This window comes from Thamnophis elegans, chromosome 5 (assembly GCF_009769535.1).
Source record: "Thamnophis elegans isolate rThaEle1 chromosome 5, rThaEle1.pri, whole genome shotgun sequence".
Classification (NCBI taxonomy): domain Eukaryota; kingdom Metazoa; phylum Chordata; class Lepidosauria; order Squamata; family Colubridae; genus Thamnophis; species Thamnophis elegans.
Window position 1 is genome coordinate 44401487 of NC_045545.1, and position 20728 is coordinate 44422214.

At 40.8% G+C, this 20728-nt stretch overlaps 2 protein-coding genes across 2 annotated transcripts; one reads left to right on the plus strand and one right to left on the minus strand.

The window, feature by feature from the left end:
- Positions 1–46: 46 nt before the first annotated feature.
- PIF1 (PIF1 5'-to-3' DNA helicase) lies at positions 47–14364 on the plus strand. Its single transcript, XM_032218828.1, has 12 exons — positions 47–841; positions 2508–2634; positions 4343–4468; positions 4555–4708; positions 5416–5530; positions 5601–5707; positions 6433–6572; positions 7777–7883; positions 8822–8909; positions 11417–11562; positions 13408–13599; positions 13963–14364. The coding sequence occupies exons 1-12, from the start codon at positions 269–271 to the stop codon at positions 14029–14031; spliced, it is 1944 nt and encodes a 647-aa protein (XP_032074719.1). The 5' UTR covers positions 47–268; the 3' UTR covers positions 14032–14364.
- Positions 14365–15080: 716 nt separating this feature from the next.
- SNAPC2 (small nuclear RNA activating complex polypeptide 2) lies at positions 15081–20602 on the minus strand. Its single transcript, XM_032218318.1, has 5 exons — positions 20219–20602; positions 18423–18536; positions 18269–18337; positions 17744–18014; positions 15081–16147 (listed from the first exon to the last, which is right to left on the minus strand). Exons 1-5 carry the CDS (start codon positions 20399–20401, stop codon positions 15771–15773), a joined length of 1014 nt encoding a protein of 337 aa, XP_032074209.1. The 5' UTR covers positions 20402–20602; the 3' UTR covers positions 15081–15770.
- Positions 20603–20728: the final 126 nt, after the last annotated feature.

The window sequence follows — 20728 nt, forward strand, 5'->3', positions numbered from 1 at the left end:
GAATTCTAACTCCGCCTTCTCTTTTCATTGGCTGAAAAATTAAAGCTTCCCCAAACGCGGATTGGTCGCTACGGCCGGTCGAAAAATATTTGAATCTGCCCGAGTCCAGCAAGGCAACTTTAACGTGAGGATGTCTTTTCAACACCCGGCTGGGTCGACCGCGGGCTAAAAGTATCCGTTCCGCACCCGACGCAGGCTTTTTTAGTGGGGGTCTCGATCTCGCTCTTGTCATGCCCGCGGGTTTGCTCTCTCGGCTTCACCCCGCAGAATGCAACCGGCGGAAGGCTCGGAGCTGGATGGGAGGATTCGCTGCACGGTGGCCGTGGAGCATCTGGGGACGGCGGCGGCCCCGAACCGGCTGCTCCTGCGGGATGCCTGGGTTAACCTCGGGCGGAACGAGTTTCGCGAACTGGTCTTACAGGTGACGAATGCCTCGGGTCCAGGCCGTCTCCAGAACTTCCCCCTGCGGCAGAACGAAATGCGCCTGTTCACCCGTTTTGTGAAGGACGGGAAGAGCTCGGTCCGGTTGGGTCCCTTAGACTCCAATTACGTGCAGCTGCTGCTCTCTAATTGCCCTCCGGATCGCTTGCGTCGCTTCGTCCAGACTCTGCGCATCAAATTTGAAGCCACCCAGCACGGAGGGCGGCCGGTGCCCGAGCGGACAAGGCTCCTCTCTAGCTTGCCGCGCACATTCGACACGGTAAGCCCGGTGCAAGTCCGCGATTTGCAACATGCAAAGGCCAGAGAAGCCCTGGCTAACGTTACAGCCACCCCCACGAAAGGACAGATTCTACGCTGCAGGTCTAGGAAGCGTCCTTTGGAATCAGTGGATGGGAGGCAGGTAAGCTATCTTCTGCTTGAAAAGTAACTACGGTATTTGCTTATACTATTAAGCATCAATAGGTAAAGGTTCCCCTCGCACATACGGTTCCCAACTCTAGAGGGCAGTGCTCATCTTCGTTTCAAAGCCGAAGCGCTGTAGGCGTACGGAACGCTGTTACCTTCCCACCAAAGGTGGTTCCTATTTATTTACTTGCATTTTCACATGCTTTCGAACTGCTAGGTTGGCAGAAGCTGGGGCAAGTAACGGGAGCTCACTGGTTACGTGGAGCTAGGGATTCGAACCACTAAACTACCGACCTTTCTGATCGACAAGCTCAGCGTCTTAGCCACTGTGTCCCTTTCAATAGGTAATACTAAGCACTAAAGAAACAATCATACCCTCTGATCAGTGGTGGGATACGACCGATGCACCCTGGTACGGGCGTGCCGGTGCCTGCTGGGAGCACCAGGTACTGTTCCGGAGCTGGAGCATCACAGGCGGGTATGCATGCGCGTGCTGCATGCATGCACGTGGTGGGCGCCCTGCCCCATTGCACCTACCAGTTGCAACGGGATCTGGAATCCACCACTGCGTCTGATGGTGCTTTCCCCAAATCCAAGAAGGCCATTGACCTTGTTGACTAGAGGATAATATGTTTGAAAGATAGATTTGCCCAATAATTTTATTAAAGCTTATAAATTAAAGGAGAAAAAATTAATACAAACTAAGAAAAATATGGAAAAGGAGAAAAGTAGAAATAAATAAAAATAAAACAATTTATATATTATACATATACAGGGAATTCTCAACTTACAATAGTTCATTAAGTGACCTCAAAGTTACAATGGCACTGAAAAAAGTGACCTTTGTAGCAGCCCCATAATCATGTGATCAAAATTCAGATGCTTGGCAAAGGATTCATACTTGTGTTCGTTGTTGTGTCCCAAGGTCACATGATCACCTTTTGCAACCTTGTGATAAGCAAAATCAATGGGGAAGCCAGATTCACTTAACAACCATGTTACTAACTTAGCCACTACAGTGATTCACTATGGCAAAAAAGTCGTAAAATGGAAGAAAACTCACTGTTTCACTTAACAACAGAAATGTTGGGCTCAATTGTGGCTGTAAGTTGAGTTTTGTTAGTCAGATTCCACCAGAACCGAACCTGCAGTCCCAACTCCTCTTCCCTCATCAGAAACTTTCTTTTCTTCCCTTTTTGGAAAAGAGATAACAGAGTAAACCTTTAATGGCAGTCACTTTAATAACCAGTTCTGATTTCCTGAGATTCAAATGTATATTTGAATCTTAAACTCAAACTAAAAAGTAATTCAAACTCAAGGTAAACCGCTCCAAACTCGATTGCAGAAAATATAACTTCAACAACAGAGTGGTCAATGCCTGGAATGCACTACCTGACTCTGTTGTTATATCCTCAACCCCCATAACTTTAACCTTAAACTGTCTACTATTGACCTCACCCCATTCCTAAGAGGTCTGTAAGGGGGCGTGCATAAGCGCACCAGCGTGCCTAACTTCCCTGTCCTATTGTATCCATGTCCTGTGCGCTTATTCATGTTTATTCTAATTCCTGTTATCTTGCACATGAGTGACAAACTTAAATAAAAAAATAAATAAATCTTCTGCCTTTGGAATGTCAGTTAAATATGGATTGTCCCACCAGATGACTGAAGAAAAGCAGGTGAAGAAGTCGTGGCTGATGGGCTCCCGAGCAACACTTTCCCAGGAGCAGTCAACAGTGTTGAATGCTGTGTTGAGTGGAAAGAATGTCTTCTTCACAGGGAGTGCTGGTAAGTGAAAAGGGGTGGGAGGGGTGCATGATTAGTCATTTCAAATTAAGAATCCCAGATGTTTTCTATGACTATGTTGGGGATTCAAGCTAAAGAACTCCCACTGCTATTATTCATAAGAGATTTAACTAATGGCTTGGGATTTCTTTTGAGTGTGCATGAATAGATTATTTTCATTTGTGTGTGTGTGGAGTTCTTTGAGATAAACTGCCCTTTTTAATTGTCAAATCAATAACTCACAAGGTCACTTTGGTCAGTAAAAAGTCCAAAGGGTAAGATAAAAACGATGTTAATAAGGTCATGCTGCAAATAAAAAATTAAGATCCCAATAGGTAAAGGCAAAGGTTCCCCTCACACATATGTTCTAGTTGTTCCTGACTCTCGGGGGCAGTGCTCATCTCTGTTTCAAAGCTGAAGAGCCAGCACGGTCCGAAGACATCTCCATGCTCATGTGGCTGGCATGACTAAACACTGAAGGCTCACGGAACGCTGTTACCTTCCCACCAAAAGTGGTTCCTATTTTTTCTACTTGCATTTTTACATGCTTTCGAACTGCTAGGTTAGCAGAAGCTGGGACAAGTAACTGGAGCTCACTCCGTTATGCGGCACTAGGGATTTGAACCATCGAACTGATGTTTCAAGGTTGACTCAGCCTTCCATCATTTTGAGGTTGATAAAATGAGGACCCAGATTGTTGGGGGCAGTATGCTGACTCTGTAAACCATTTAGAGAGGGCTGTAAAGCACTGTGAAGCAGTATATAAGTCCCTGACCAGGTAATATCAATGCTACTTGGTTTGCTCCCTGTTTATATACAGTAGTTTGCTCTGCCGGTGTTGGTGGGGTTGTCATTTTCTCCTTGGTAATTCCTTTATTAGAAGATTGTAAAACCCTAATTCCAAGTATTATTGGGTGTTGTAAAATCCTAAATCCAAGCATTAATGTATTGTAAACCAATATTAAGGAACTACCAAGGAAGTGGGGAGGGGAACCTAAGGCTGGTGGGGCAAGCTACTATACATAAACAGGGAGCAAACCCCATTCTCACTAGCACTGATGATGTTACCTAATCAAGCAATGAAACGTCTGCAGACAAATAACGAAGCTCATAGATCATCAAGGACTCCATCATTCAACTCTGAGCTATGTTTATTCGCTTCCTATTGGAATCTTCATTTTTTATTTGCAGCGTGACCTTAAACGCTGTTTTCTCGTATCCTTTGAACATTTTACTGACCAAAATGATCTTGTGATTTATGAGTTTTACAATTTAAAAAAGGGCACTTTATGGAAAGAAGGAAGCTATTTAGCAATCTTAGAGAGAGGATAAAATGTAAATGCATTTATAATTGCTGCAATGAAGATCGTAAAATGCTTCCTTATAATCTTTATTTTTTCCTTTTTTTTCTTTTCTCATGCACTATTTCCCCTTATGTACTCTTATTTCTTTTTCAATGGTTTATACTTCGTTAAAATTTCTTACACACACACACAGAGAGACAATCCCTTGTTCAGTGGAATTGCTCTGTTTTAAACTGACTCAGTGTTGCATCCTAAGTACCACTACTTAAGCACAGGAAACTTGATACGGTACTTGCCATTTAAATACTCCCTAAATAAGTAAAAAAATTGTAGAGAGGAAAATATGAGCAACTTTGAATGAATTGAGCTGAATGGTGTTTCTCTGAAATTAATGTTTGTTTTCAAAGGAACTGGAAAATCTTATTTACTGAAAAAGATTGTGGCCTCCTTTCCTCCAAATGGCACTTATGTCACAGCCAGCACAGGAGTGGCAGCATGTCAGATTGGGGGCATCACCCTCCATGCTTTTGCAGGTAACTGGAGTTCAGATCCTGAGAAGATTGGAAAGAATTTGGGCCTTGTATGCCACTCTCACACCCTCTTATTTTCCCTTTTGTAGGTATTGGGTCAGGAAAGGCCCCTCTTCATCAGTGTCTTGAGCTGGCCCAGAGACCTGGGATTCGGCAACAATGGCTGAATTGCCGGTGTCTGATCATCGATGAGATCTCAATGGTGGAAGGGGAATTCTTTGATAAACTGGAAGCGGTGGCTAGGTATGTAGAATCTTATGCAGCATGCAGTCACCTTATGGAGATTAGATTAGATCTTCTTCAGAGGTTTGTTGAAAAGAGATTATTTCCAGAGAAGGTTTGCAATGCTTAACCATTATGCAATCCTTTTTAAAATTCACTATTTTTGTTAGTTTTATTGTTAATTTCTACCATGGTTATTAATGTTATGCTTTATTTTTGACACTTTTAATTATATTGTACCATAGATACCCTGATTTTTTTTTTCTTATATAAAATGGTGAACGTTTTTTTTTTATCACTTCTCCATTCATCTGACCAAAAGTGTCTGAAATCCCTGGAACATTTTTCAGATTTTGGCAGGGAGTGTGCCAGTGGTCTGATTAACCCTTAGAGTAATTGTGGATTTTTGCAATGGACTGGGAGCCTGGAAGGGATCAGGATTGTAGCCAGTATTGTCACTGTGGTCCTAGAGATAAGAGGGAGGGAAGGAGGAAAGAAGGAAGGAAAGGAAAGGAAAGAAAAGAAAGCCAGCTATTGGGAATGGGAGTATGACTTACTTTTAAGACATCTTTTCATAATTTTGGTGTTTTTCCAGCTTGACTGGGAATCCTGGGATTGCAGACCTAAAAGACTAAAAAAGATTATTCTTGGATACTGCACTCAATTTTTTTGTCCTTGAGCATTAAAAAAAACATTTTTGAATCTTTTTCTGTTTGCTTTCTGGCCAGAGATGTCAGGAAATGTGAGAATCCATTTGGAGGAATCCAGCTTATTATCTGTGGAGACTTCTTGCAACTGCCTCCCGTTACCAAGGACCACAGACAGCCCAAGTTCTGTTTCCAGGTTTGTTGTAGTTGCTGCTGCTTCTAACTATGTGGTTGGTCACTGGCTGACCAAGAGTGTGCTTTTATAGGCAAAGAGCTGGAGAAAGTGCATTCATTTGAACATGGAGTTGACAGAGGTTCGGAGACAGACTGACAAGGTGTTCATTTCTCTTCTGAATGCTGTCCGTCTTGGCAGGTGAGATATCATCTTCTTGTTCATTAGAACCAATAGATGGAAAAGGATGGGGATTTGTCCTCTTGGGATGGGATAACAGAAACTTAGAGATACTTCTTTTCCTATCTCTCCCTAATTTTATTTCTGGATGTTGACACTTGTTACATCTGCCAAGTTTGAATGCTGATTAAAATGTCATCATTTTCTTTTAATTGTTCACAAAACTTCAAAAGTAACATTTTTCGAGTGCTGGGATTCTAAAAGAAAGTTGGTTGATATTTGCCACTAATGAAATAATTTGTAACAATTGTTAAACCAACCTTCCTGATTCATTCGTTCAGCTATTCCTATCACTAGGCAGGCTAGTTGGAGTTGATGGAATTGTACTGTAACATGCATGGAGTTAAGACAGGCATGTCAAACTGGCAATTCGCGGTCTGGATGCGTCACATGCAGGCCATGCTCACTCTAGCTCCGCAAATGGGAAAAACGTCATGAAATGTCATGTGATGGTGACATGACGCAGAGAGTTTGACACCCATGAGTTAAGTGGAATAGGAAGTTAAGAGTAGAGGAATGGTCTTTTTTCCTCAACAGGCAGGGAAACATACAGTACAATTTATCAAATAAAAAAATATTTATGGTTTTCTAGAGTTGCTGTGATGCCAGGATATCTATACGTCCATGGATCTCTGTTACAGGTCTTAGCTCTTGTAATTTTAAATACCTCTACTGCAATCTGACAGATGTACAGAGGAAGTCGCCAGACTGCTGACTCAAACAGTAATGCAAAAAGTGGAGAGAAATGGAATATTGGCTACACGGTTGTGTACTCACAAGGATGATGTAGAGTTCACAAATATCATGCAGCTGCAGCAATTAGCTGGTAAGAATCATGCAGCGACTCCTAGTGAGGTACAGTAAGTACTTGAGAGACCGCCTTCTGCCGATTACTTCCCTAAATCGACCAATTAGATCGCACAGACTGGGCCTCCTCCGAATCCCATCTGCCAGTCAATGCCGACTGGCGACCACACGGAGGAGAGCCTTTTCTGTTGCTGCTCCGACCCTGTGGAACGAGCTCCCCATGGAGATCCGTACCCTCACCACTATCCAGACCTTCCGCGCAGCCCTCAAGATCTGGCTCTCCCAGCAGGCCTGGGGATAGGCTTCCAATTCACCCGCCCGAGTGTTTGATTGTTGAATGAAAGTTGTGTTTTACTATCTTTTCTTTGTTCACATATTGTTTTGTTTTTGACCTTGCACCCCCCCCCCCTGTGGTTGTAAGCCGCCCTGAGTCCCCTCAGGGAAAAGGGCGGCATATAAATCCCAATAAACCTGAAACCTGAAACCTAAGTAGCTCTTTCTTTGCCTTTGAGAAAGATGACTACTGATGCGAGTTGTAAAAACTTAGAACCAATAATAGGAATTATTCCATATCATTTTTGTTTTGTTCTACCAATTGTAAAGGTTATAAGATTGTTGTACTTTGGGAATCCTGTGAACTCTTGATGTTCAAAATATTTATGATTGTAGATGGATAAACTGAGAGGCTTGTGGTTGGTTGCAGGAACATTATTTAGGAAGCTATGTTTTCAAACTACCATAAACTTACCAGAAGTACCCTGCTCATTTGCACCAATTGGATAAATTTGGAAATTTGAGAACATACTTTGAGGCAGCTTCATAAACTAAATGCAATATTGGGTTGTCTACTCACATAATTTTTGATATGAGTTACAGAACCTCCATTTCTCAGAAATTAATCAGGTAGGTATGTTGCTTGCGAAAACTTTACTTTTCTCTTATTTCCCTATCCTCCCTCCCTCCCTGCTACTACTTTTATAGCAATTGCACTTATTTACAAGTCCATGCCCAGTAGCCACCTACCATATTATTTCTTCAAATACTTTAAAGGTCTTTTTTTTCTAGAGGCTGGAGCTTTAGTTTAAAGCATGCCAGTTTCCATTCCTATTTATTTATTTAAAAAAAAATGTTAACAAGCTTAATGTTGCAGGATGTCTGAAAGGATATAAGTTTGCAACACTGCAATCAGAGATCTAGTGAATAAAATGTTACTTCTTTTCCAGGACAGCCAAGGTCTTTCAAGGCTGTTGACAGTGATCCTATGTTGGCAAAGACTCTTGATGCACAATGTCCTGTGAAGAGCATAATTGAACTCAAGGAAGGTGCCCAGGTGAACAAACAAAACAGCACTGCTTGGAACAGAGGTGTTGTGGCTGCTTCTGAGATCCCTCTCTTTCTTCACAACGCATTCATACCTTAAATCAGATCTTGCCAAATGCTAGAGTCTCTGTTCTGATCTGGGCTTCCTGATAAAGCAGAAATCACATGCTTAGTCCCAAAAACCCTCTTTATTTAAACTGCTGTGAATTATGTTCATTCACAGCCCTTAATAATTCACCAACAGACTGTAAAGAGTCCGACAGATGAATGCCACAGTCCTTCAGGGTAATGCTGATAAGCACCCACCTCTATCTCCCTTGAAATGCTGCCAGAGACCTAATTGCCAATTAGTTTTGCAAGGCCAAATGGAACACAGAATCAAACCAAGCTTCATAGAGTTTGACCCAACCAGAATGAACGAAGTTGCTTCCTGCAAAGGCTCAAGTCTGTTTGCCTCCCTTTTATGTCTTAGGGGGGGGGGGAATCATCATCAAGCATTACTCCTGAGTTGCCCTTTTTGTCTTAATTATTCTTGCCTTCTGGGAGCTCTGCATGCGCACAGTGGAGACAAGCTCACACTGTTCTTCTGCCTCACTGATGTCAGGCTCCAGAGGCAGCACATAACTACCAGGTGGCCCTGGCCCCCTCTCTGCCTCTGACACAGAGCCCTCGTCTGAGCCTTCCCCAGACTCCAGGACTGGCCCATGTTCCTCCACAACTTCCCCACTGTCTGACTCTGCTGCCAGCTCCACGGGCTGCCTGAGGACCACAACAGTCTCCTTGATTTTAACACCTGTATCCCAATTGCTAAGCACTTCTCTGGATGATTCCCTTACCCACAAATGTGTGGAGGGTGGTTTCGTTAGCATGCAGTGGAAATAAATCTACTTTAGAAGATGCTATGGAAAAATCCACTAAAGCATTCTTGTGACTTTTCTTTTTCGATAGGTGATGCTTACAAAGAATCTTGATGTTTCTCAAGGTCTGGTGAATGGGGCTCGTGGAGTTGTGATTGGATTTGAAACTGAAAGAAAAGGTTGGTTTCTGACAGGCACACCTTGGATGATCTCCTCATGGGAAGTAGTCATGTGGTTCAGTTTCTTTTTGCAATGAAGAAAATACATTCAACTGTTAAGATTGTAATGCAATACTGGTATTAATATTAATAAAAAATAGCAAGGAAAGCCATCAAAAAAGTTATGTTGTATACAGAAAAACTTCTATCCCTCTTCCATTGTCAAACTTGTTTGAAAGTGCTGTTTTTTTCCCTTTGTACCAAATAATCTAGTTCAGTTCTAACAAACTTCATTGCTACAGATCAAGTCTAGATTTCATTTTCTAATGTAATTTTGTGCATTGTTCCTTTAGAAATGTTTTCCTATAATCTTAGCTTTCTCTGCTCTGTGTCACAACTTCTTTGCAGAAGCAGTTCTATTTTTGCTTCACAGGCAGTTGACAAATCATTCTATATAAAATGAGAAAATGTAGGAAAATACTGCGATGTAGGGTAGTTTGGCATATCCTTCCCGCTCCTCCGTGGGAGGAGATGCGGTGGTGAGACCCCTCCTGAAGAAACCGTCTTTGGACCCAGCCATCTTGAGCAACTTTGTAGGGAAGGTTGTTGAGAAAGTGGTGGCTCCTCAACTCTGACGGTCCTTGGATGAAACTGATTATTTGGATCCCTTTCAGTCCGGTTTCAGGCCTGGTTACAGCACGGAAACTGCTTTGGTCGCGCTGATCGATGATCTCTGGTGAGCCAGGGATAGGGGTCAGTCTTCTATCCTGGTGCTCCTTGACCTCTCAGCAGCCTTCAATACCATCGACCATGGTATCCTTCTGCGACGGTTGCGGGAGGTGGGAGTGGGAGGCACCGTTCTTCGGTGGTTCTCCTCCTACCTCTCGGACAGGTCGCAGTCGGTGTTGGTTGGGGGGGCAGAGGTCGACCCCTAAGCCCCTAAATTATGGGGTGCCGCAGGGCTCGGTCCTGTCCCCCCTCCTATTTAACATCTACATGAAGCCGCTGGGTGAGATATACAGCGGCACGGGATTAACTACCATCAATACACGGATGATACACAATTGTATCTGTCCGCCCCGTGCCAACTCAGTGAAGCGGTAGAAGTGATGTGCCAGTGCCTGGAGGCTGTTAGGGTCTGGATGGGAACGAACAAGCTTGCGGTCAATCCTGACAAGACTGAATGGCTATTGATGTTCCCTCCCAAAGATTGGCAAACTATTCCATCTCTCAAGCTGGGGGGTGAAATTATACGCCCCTCAGAGAGGGTTCGCAATTTGGGAGTCCTCCTGGACCCACAGCTGACTTTAGATCACCATTTGTCGGCTGTGACCAGTGGGGTCTTTGCCCAGGTTCGCCTGGTGCACCAATTGTGACCCTACCTGGACCGGGAGGCACTTCAGATAGTCACTCACGCCCTCGTCACCTCAAGACTGGATTACTGTAACGCGCTCTACATGGGGCTGCCCTTTAAAAGTGTTCAAAGACTTCAGCTAGTCCAGAATGCAGCCGCGCGAGCGATTGTGGGTGCACCCAGGTACACCCACGTTACACCTATCCTCTACGAGCTACACTGGCTACCCATTGGTCTCCGGACACGCTTCAAGGTGCTAGTCGTTACTTATAAAGCCCTGCATGGCATCGGACCTGGGTACCTGAGAGACCGCCTCCTGCCAATTACCCCCCAAAGACCGATTCGATCTCACAGGCTTGGCCTTCTCCGGGTTCCATCGGCCAGCCAATGTTGGCTGGCAACCCCCCGGGGGAGAGCCTTCTCTGTTGCTGCGTCGGCCCTCTGGAATGAGCTCCCCGTGGAGATCCGGACCCTTAGTACCCTCCCGGCCTTCCGTAAAGCTACCAAGTCCTGGCTGTTCCGACAGGCTGGGGGCTGTTGAAATATCCAGCCTTGCCTCAATTGTGAATGTTGTGCATTTTAAAATTCTTTGTATTGTCTTATTTATTTCCCTTTCCCTGTTTATTGTGAGCCGCCCGGAGTCCTTCGGGAGTGGGCGGCATACAAAACTAATAAACAAACAACATAAACAATATTACCTATACAGGTAACCCTCAACTTACAACTGGTTACACATAGCAACCATTTGATACTGATAATCTGGTTACAAAGTTATGATGGCTGCCCCTGCCCCACCCCACTTTGTGTCACGTGATTGCAGTTAAGGCACTTGGCAACTAGATTTATTTATGGCCCTTTGCAGTGTTCCCCCATGACAGCATTTTTTGGCATTTGCTTTTGCTGGAAATTGCCATTTACTTGTTTTCTGGCAGAAAGCAATGGCTTCATTTAATGACCATGAAAGTTCATTTCACTTTAGTGTTTGCTAAACCACTGCAAAATAGGTAATAAAATGAGGCATGGTCATATGGTGTCCCCCCCTAAAAACATCCAGAACCTATGACCATAATTTCGGGCTAAATTATGATTGTAAATTGAGAATTACCTGTAATCAGCAGTAGTGATATTATCGAAGTACTGAATAATAACTGTAGACTTGTGTTTGTTGCTACAGGCCTGCCCAAAGTGAGATTCCTTTGTGGTGTGACTAATATTATTGGCTTGGAAAGATGGGTTTTTAAAGGGCCAGCAGGCACATACCTGAGTCGCCAGCAGCTGCCCCTGAAGCTTGCCTGGGCCATTTCTATTCATAAGAGCCAGGTTTGTACACAGCACACAGTACACAGTAATAATGGTTTATCACTGGGCTGCTTTAAGTAACAGCAGAATTTTGATTTTTGTACTAGACTCTTCATCAATGTTAAAATCCTGGAATGTTATCAGTCAGTTTGTTCTTTTTTGCCCATACCTGATGGAATCCAACTTGTTTTGTTCCTATCACTGAGCGGACTAAAGTTGCACACTAAATGCCATTAAGGCAACAGCTTTATCCCTAAACTTTAAAGTAGATATTCTAATACTAAAGAAATCATGTACAGATAATCCTCATTCATTAACTACTTGTTCAGTGACAAGTAACAATAGTGAAAAAATAATTTTGCAGCTCATTTATGACCACTGCGGCATTCCTCAGTCATGCGATCACCATTATGGTACGTAGGTATGGTAGTAGCCTCCACACATCAGAACTAATGTTACCTGGTTAGGTAATCATCTGTGAGAAACAACAAGTTCAGAGAGCAACAAGTTATTTGGGTGTTTGCAGTCCTAATCTGGTAATCCCATTATACCATTTAAAGTTCTATCCCCTAATTCTGGGGTCAGCAGAAAAGTACACTGGCCTAAAATTTGCTGCCCCAATTTCTAAGGATATATACTGCTACACAGTAATTAAGTTGATGAAGGGTGCCCTCCTTTTTCGTTTTTATCTGGGACAAAGCAAGAAAAGAAATTGGTGGATTCCCTTGGTTTCTCTTTGTTTGGCTTCCCTTCCTATCAAGCATTGCTCGCCAGCTGGAAAATAACTAATGGCTTTTGCTAATGTGGGTTAGGACAGGGTTAGATGAGTGTAGGCAGGTACTCAGAATGGCATAATTAGCCTTCTGTCAAATTGTCCAATTAAAAGACCGCTAAATATATATCCCAAAATAGCCTGGATGACAGGTCACATTCGTGGAAGAGGACGGTAAGCTAAAGGGAGAAAAAGCGATTGAGAACATCCTCAGGTAATCTTGCAAGGAATGGCAGTGCCTGCAGGATTAATCCAATTGTGTCTTCATGGCCATCAACTTCTGGAAGTAGCCTATGAATGCCAATGAAGCACAAAAGGGTAGACAAAATAGTGGTATCAGTATAACTACAAAAATATGTTGGTCAGAGCAGCAGAAAATCTGCAACATATTGGAAGTTAACAGAACAAGCAAAGATGTAGCTTGCAGAACCCAGATTTTTTTCCCCCTGATTTAAGATGAACTTCTGGACAGGAAGACCTGCTATTTTTAATGTCGAGTGCTACTCATGCTAATAAGAAGCCTGCATAAAACCTGACAAGTACTTTAGAAAGCACCAAGACAGTAAATTTATCTGTAGAAGCCAGATGTCTTGTCTCTTCTGCTGCAAAAAAGCAAAAAAGGGCCATGCAAGGGAGCTCTTTATTGGAGCAAATGCATGTTGGTGGCAGCAGCCATCAACATGCAGTAGTATTAGAAGCTGAGTAGACTCAGCTTCTGATCATGTCAGCAATTACTCTGTAGAAGTTATGTTAAGACAGTGTAGCAAAACTTGTGTAGGCAGAATTACTTTAGAACTGGAACTAAATAATTTAAGCTACATGATAAGAACAAGTGGAGCTGGAAATAAGTCAAGATCTTGAGGATACAAACATTAAAAAAATATTATAATTATGCTGCAGTCAGAATACAGCAAGCTCATAGTTGTAATTCTATTTACTGAATATTTTTCCCTTATTATTCCAAAGATTAAACCTGGGATATACATCCTAGCAGATGACTTATGTACATACTTCAATATACATTTAATTGTTGGTGTTGATAGCTCAGTCTTGTCTACTAATGACTTTCAATCTTTGCTTATTTCTTTTTCTAGGGTATGTCTTTAGACTGTGCCGAGGTTTCTCTAGCCCGCGTCTTTGAAAGTGGGCAGGCTTATGTAGCACTTTCTCGAGCTCGTAGTCTGGCAAGTCTTCGAGTTTTGGATTTTGAAGCCAAGTTAGTCAGAGCTAATCCATGTGTACTGCAATTTTACAAGGAGCTGAAGAGAGACCAATTTTTAAATCAGGTAATTTGTCCTTAGGCTATTCCAGAGCAGTACAATTTGGAGACAATATATTCCTATACAGACTGGAGACTTGGGGGTGGGTGGGTGAGAATTAGTGTAGACTAGAGCAAGGCCCTTGACTGATGAGTGGCATTACTGAGGTTTCTGGGTAGAAAAGTCCAAAACTCTTGAACAAATATTTTTGGTTTGTAGTTCTCAGTTTTTGCAAAAGGTATTTTCCATTTGCCCTCATCATTTTTAATAAATTGCAAGCCACAACTTTATTACTTTAAAAAAAGGTTTAACAGATCGAAGTAGATCTCAGTATAAGGTGCTGAACAGTATAAGGTGATGAGTCTGACTTTCTTTGCTTTTACTTTTTAGGCCTCTTTGCATTCCTATATTCACGCTGATAAGGAAAATGAAAAAGTTAAAGGAACATTTATAGGTTGAGAATCCTTGGTACCATATTATTAATTAATTTACTTTTGGAACAGCTGCTTCTACAAATTTAATATTTCTATAAAGCATTCAAGCATTGTGAAGAAGAGAATTATGAGATATTGTTCTCTTATAAACATGAACAGTCCATCTGCCTAAAATGAACACTGAAGTTTTAACCCAAATCATTCTGCTTCTGAGTTTGCACTGACAGATCTTAAATTCAATTACGTGAAGCCACCTTGACTGAATAGTCAAATTTTGCTAGGATATTTACTTCTAATAGCACTTACACCGTGTGTATAGTGAGTATTTGATATTACTGAATAAAACTTTAAGGACTTATATTACTTCCTTAATAAACCAAATGACAGTTTACTTAATGATTGTTATAAATGTATGATTGATAATTCTATGCCCTGGACCATTTTGCTTCTCTTAATGTACCAATTTTGAGAAAGGTTTTTAATTGAATTTAATTTCAATTTTTTAATTGAAAAGAGACACTTTCATTTTCTTTGTACTATACAGTATTGTATACAGTATAGCTTCTCAAGTTTAAAAGCCAACCAGGTAAGGGTAATCTGCATCACATCCTAGGGCCTACAGATATTTTCTGTATACATTACAATTTCAAGAATAGAATTTGTTCCCTTAGAATTTGAAACAAAATCATTCAAGGCCAAGCACTTTTTGGGGGTGTGTGTGTCAAAAGAAAATAAGACCTTGTCTTATGTTCGGGGAAACACGGTACTTGTTAAAATGGACTCTTCTACATGAACAGCAAGCAATGCTAAGTGAAATTTTCTGTTAACTATTGAAGAATATAATTTAATGCTATGGTCTAGCAGTTATGGCACCAGGCTAGAAAACAGGAGATTGTGAATTCTAGTCCTACCTGAGCCATGAAAGCCAGCTGGGTGACTTTCACTCTCAATCATTCTCTCTCAGGCCAGCCCGCCTTACAGGGTTGTTGTTGTGAAAAAAATAGGAGGAAGAAGGAGTATTAGGTATGATTGGTGCCTTGAGTCATTTGTAAAATAAGGCAGGATACAAGTAAATAAATAAAAATATTGCTTTTATATTGTACTGAAAGTATTACAGAGCTACACATATGTTAATTATTTCCTATCTATGATCTGCAGACCAATCAAGCTACTGCAGGTTGACCATACTGCAGACATCAGATCAGATTTTGAAGTTTTCACTCAATTTGGAATTATCTGATTTTTATGAAGTGATGGCATGAAATAAGAAACCAAAAATTTAATAGTAGCTTTGCCTCACCATCAGCTCACAGAAGTGATTAATCCTGATTAAGTGATCTTGAATTAAAGAAACGTGGCCAATTATACATAAAGGAGTGTACAATCTTTTTCACAACACTAAAAACATTTCAGCTCTAGTATACTGCAGAAATACTTTAATAACACTGATTGCATTTGATACATCTGGAATAATCCATATCCTGACAACAGACATGCATACTCAGAACATTAATTATGTAAGCACAAACTTTCTAAGATGAGACTGATTTCCCAGGAATAAGCAGTAAACTTCGGGATTTTTGGAAGAAAAATTCTAAATAGTCACATATATCATTAATTTAAAAATACAAAGTAGACATATTCATAAGCCAAGTGTTAAATACTGAAACAAATTAAGGGACCATGCTTGGCCAAAATATGACAGTTGTTTTTCCACTCTTATAGATACCAAGACACAACATTCATGACGTAACAAAAAAGTCTTCACTCCAAAATCTCTTTTTTTTGTGCTAGAATATCCAAAGGAAACCAAAATGAATTAAGTGGGCAAATACCCAGCGTCTTCCAATCTGTGGAAGATGTTGATGCTGTGCCACTTGTAGAAGAAGCACCAGAGCTAGTATCCTCTTGCTCTTGTAAAAAGTTATTTCTGGCTGATGGCACGTTATAAAATGTTTCAGGAAGATCTTCCTTATTGTTTACAAGTGGGCTGATCTTTGCTTTACTTGTACTTCTTTCATTCTTATAGTGTGCACTTAAATCAATATAGCATTTGTACATGTGCCCCTTAAGTTTCTTATAATCCAGTTGGCTCAGTTCTTCTGGTAATGACAAAAGCAGATCTAGTAGAACAGCTGACTCTGCAGAAAGCAATAAGGAAGCAAAATGTAAGCAGTGACTGGGAGCTAATTCATGCTGTATTTTATTTTCTAATTGACATTTTTACAAGTTTTTTCTCCTATACTTTTCCCCCAAAGGGCTAGCAAAATAATTGTCATCGTTCACTCTTTCATGCATCAACTTATTTGAATTTTAATTATCTCCAAGTCTTAGACTTATGGCAACTTCTCACGTTTTTTTAATGAAAAGCTAAATGAAAACTGTGGCCGTTACAATAACAGTTATAATTTCCCTACTATATATGTAGAAAATTCTCTTAGCTCACTTTCACTCTTATTTTCACATGGAGAAATTTGCATTTCAAAATTTTCCTTACTCTAAAATCACAACCATTGTTCCATAAACATTGCTAATAAACAAGCACATGTTTTAGTTTGAGCTGATGAGGAATAATTGGAACTTTAAACAAGCCTTTCCTTCATTTATCATCCTAAAAGTGCAAAAGTAGGTGGCCCACAGAGCTGGCCCAAGAATATTGAATGGGAAATTATTTTAAAACATTGCAGTACAGACTATATGTTTCATAACTGCTCTTTTGTTTACTATGGTTTATAATGGGTAATTTTTCTGTAGAATGAATTGCAGGTGGAGCCTTTATGGACTTTTTTTATATCTCTACAACTGGGAAACTAGGGAACTACTTTATTTTGAATTTCTACTGATTCCTATAGTGAAAGTTTGAAATTGTAAAATGAAATAACTAGTAGAGTTTGTAAATTTGTATATATGTATAATTCACACCAACAACACAACCAAAATCTCAAATGCTTATCCAACTGCCATATTCTTGCTTCCTTCACTGTTAATATTGCTCATTTTATAGGTTTTACACATCAATATTGCAATTAAAAAGATATCATATCTCTCACCCAGTCACACTTGGAATAAATAAGCTTTGGGGATCCTTGGTGTTCTCAGCGTGGTAATTTTTCTGCAGATATTTCATTACCCAAATTAGGTGACATCATCAGTGCTAATATTTCCCTTGTCAATGTTAATGTATATTATCTTGAAGTTTCTACTGCCGTAATTAAGAAGTGCCAAATAAGATATCCGTAAACAGTCCAATCAAATGCCACTGGGAACAGCAGAACCTCCAGAACCACTCCCATTAACACTGACAGGGCAAGCACTAATGATCTTACCTAGTTTGGGTGATGAAAGTCTAGATTAAAAACTACCAAGCTCAGAGAGCACTAAGGATCCACGATTTCAAGCCTGAGCTACAAATATTCTCCTTTATTGGTAAACAGGCTTTCAAATGTACTGAAAACCTTGGAGACGTTCAATATGTTGTTTCCAGTTCTAGTGCTTTTTCATTCCCTGCAGCTTTTATGCAATTTAAGAGTCTTCCCTTCAATAAGAACCTGGAGCAGTTTACAAAAATGAAATTTATTATAAAGAACAACACAATATTAAAAAGTAGATGTAAGAGCAACTAAGATTTAAAGATAGCGTAAATAAAACAATTACTGCACAAAAAAATAAATAGATATGACTCCAGATGCAGGAATAATTCATCTTATCTTTTCACTTTGGTCTAAATCCTGACTTACCACCAGGTGGTAGTTCTGGTGCTTTAGATCCCCGTGAGATGACTGAAAGATACTTGTATATCTTTTCAAAGTCCACATGAAATTCACCATTTTCTGCAGGGGTCAACTGTTCTACATCTGATGATGTAGTTGCTTCTTCAGATTCTTTATTGGATTTCATATTCTTGCTAGGAACAGCTGGGGCCATGCATTGAGTAGTATTTACTTCTACAGGCTTTGGTGGCACAGAGTGAAGCAAAGAGAGTGGCTCTGCAGATGCAATTGTTAAAACCTAAGTAAGATAATCAGAAGAAAAAATATCCAATAACTAAAGTGCTAGAAAACAGAAATTCTCTGTATATTTTCGACTACTTCATCTTTGCTTGGAAAGATGAAAATCAAAGGATTGAATAACTGTAGTTACCAATGGTAGACCTGCTTGTTTCAAGAGAACATTTGCATAACCAAACTTAGAAATCTCTGAAATTATTATATTCATAGAAATATTTATCTTATGTTATGTCATGGGGAGGATATCAATGTTACCTGGGAAAAAGCAGCTGTTACTGCATCCTCAAGGCAACCCGTTAACTTCTTAGCTAAACGAATCCATACCTGGAATAGAGAGTAGGACACAATAAATGAGTATCTTTTACCTACTTGTCTTATTTTTGAAACCATACTTTTAATAATTTCAGACCTCTATAGGTGCTGGAACTGGGGCATGCTTCTCTTTGCACTGGCGATATCGATACCGTGCCTTGACTGCTTCCCTTGCCACACGTTCTTTCAGCAGGTCTACAAATGCTAAGATCTGCAAAATATCACACATGAATGTTTAGAAGGCACATTCTATTCTTAAAATAGCACTGAAAATGGTTATTTTCAGAAAAAAAACTGCAGTTTATTCCTGGTGCAAAGGGGAGAAACATTACAATGAAAGCAGAATTATTTTGTTTTCTATAACTTTCAGCTTTGTCAGTCATAGGAATAGTTATATCCAGCCCACTTCATGAAAGCCCCCAACTGTTGAGACATCTACTGAACTTTACATTTTCAGAAATGGAGAACTAAAGTCATCCATTAATGAAAATTCTTTAGCCAAACACTAAGTGTAAAGTGAAGCCTAAGAGCTGTGATGGCATAGTGTTTAGAATGCAGGATTGCAGGCAAATTCTGCCCACTGCAAGGAGTTCAATCCTGACTGGCTGAAGGTTGATGCAGCCTTCCATCCTTCTGAGGTCGGTAAAATGGGGACCCAGATTGTTGGGGGCAATACGCTGACTCTGTAAACTGCTTAGAGAGGGCCGTAAAGTAAAGTCACATATGTCTAAGTCCTTTTGCCAAGTATAACACTCAGGAGAATCTGATCCAGATATTTTCAAACTGTTTTAATCTATGTAACCTGCTAGTTAAACAAACTGGAACACCTTATTAAGAGACAAAACTTTATTAATAGAAAGCTGCTTGTATTCGAGTACCCTTTCCACCTTTTTTTTTTAATCTCACGGAACCCATTTCATGGGTATTTTGGAACTGAGAAATAATTAGTCCCAAGTCATATCCCAGAATTGTAATTTTGAGGATTAAATTATGGGAAGACTCCATGTATGCTATTTGACCTCTTTGATAGAAAGGCTGGATGGAAATGCATGTAAGAAAAATACACACAAATAGGAAGTTAAACATTTTTCTATTAACATACTTTAGCTTTGATTTAAATTTGGCTTGATAATGAATTCTTAAACATGGGAAAACTTATTCATTGTGGTTTCATTTCTTAGACATAAGAAAGTATTGCTCTTTCACATGTAGGCTTCTTTTACAGTTCAAGAGGAAAATCCTTATGTTTTACCATTCAAAAGCTACACACTCAGTTGACCACAATGCAAGATAGATTCTTAGTGTATGTTCCACATTCTTTTATAATAGAGACAAGGGTTTATAATTAGTCCTCCTCTCTCCTTGTTTTCAAAAGCTTGGGGCGGGGTGTTCTTCCATTCCATCTTTAAATGTCCTGTTTGCATCACTCTAAGGCACTCGCCTGTCACTTTCAAACCCACTTCACAATTAGAAATATATTATATTCTCATCTTGAAGGTAGATTATTGGTATTATTAAGCTCGTATTTGGGCAGTTGAAACTCAAAATGGATCATGTTAAAATGAAAGATATGAATGTCCAGATTAAATAGTGACTAAGATAACCGAAAACGGTTCAACCCATAACAGTAACTAATTATAGACCGTAGTATAAAAGCAAGTATAATACGGCAAAGAAATAGATGTATAGCATGACCTGTTGATTGTTTCAGCTGTACTGTTAGAAATAGGTATGTTTTATATGTGTATCCTGTGTACTTCGTGTAATCTTATCGCAGTCTAAATAACTAGCAGTTCCTCTGTTGCCACAAATCCTTCAGATCTTCCTGTTTCGTTTTAGGAAGAAGTCTTTTAAGTGATCCCAACCCACAGACTCCGCCTATAATATACTCACTTCATCTTCATTTCTGGAAGGCAAGTATTTCTTCAGCTGTCCCGGTCGCAGCGGGCCCGCAGTCTGGGCTTGAGCTCGCAAAGCCTGGAGAAGACGCCGCTTTTCTCGATCCGTCCAAACCCGGATTGCGGGGTCCAGGCGGAAGCGGGCGGGCGCCGATCGCAGCCTCGATGGGGGCTTCATAGCTCTTCTCCTAGAAAAGCTCCGGCACCACTCAAGAAAAAGGTGGGGGGGAAGAGCGTCTTCGCGTTCCCGCGCAATAAATTTCGCCGCCCCCTTCCTTACTCCTCCCGCCCACAAAGTTTCGCAGCCCGCGCGGCTCAGGACCCCATTTCGTAAACAAATGAGCAACACTTCGCCAAGGTTCGGTTTCCAAGACTCGCGTTCTGATGACGTAGGCAGCTTACGCAATCACCGGCGACCAGGAGGAGAGGGGGCTGGTGACGTAGCCGACGCTTCCAAAGGAGGGGCGGGGCATGTAAGCGGTCGCGGAGTCACAGAGGGCTTTGA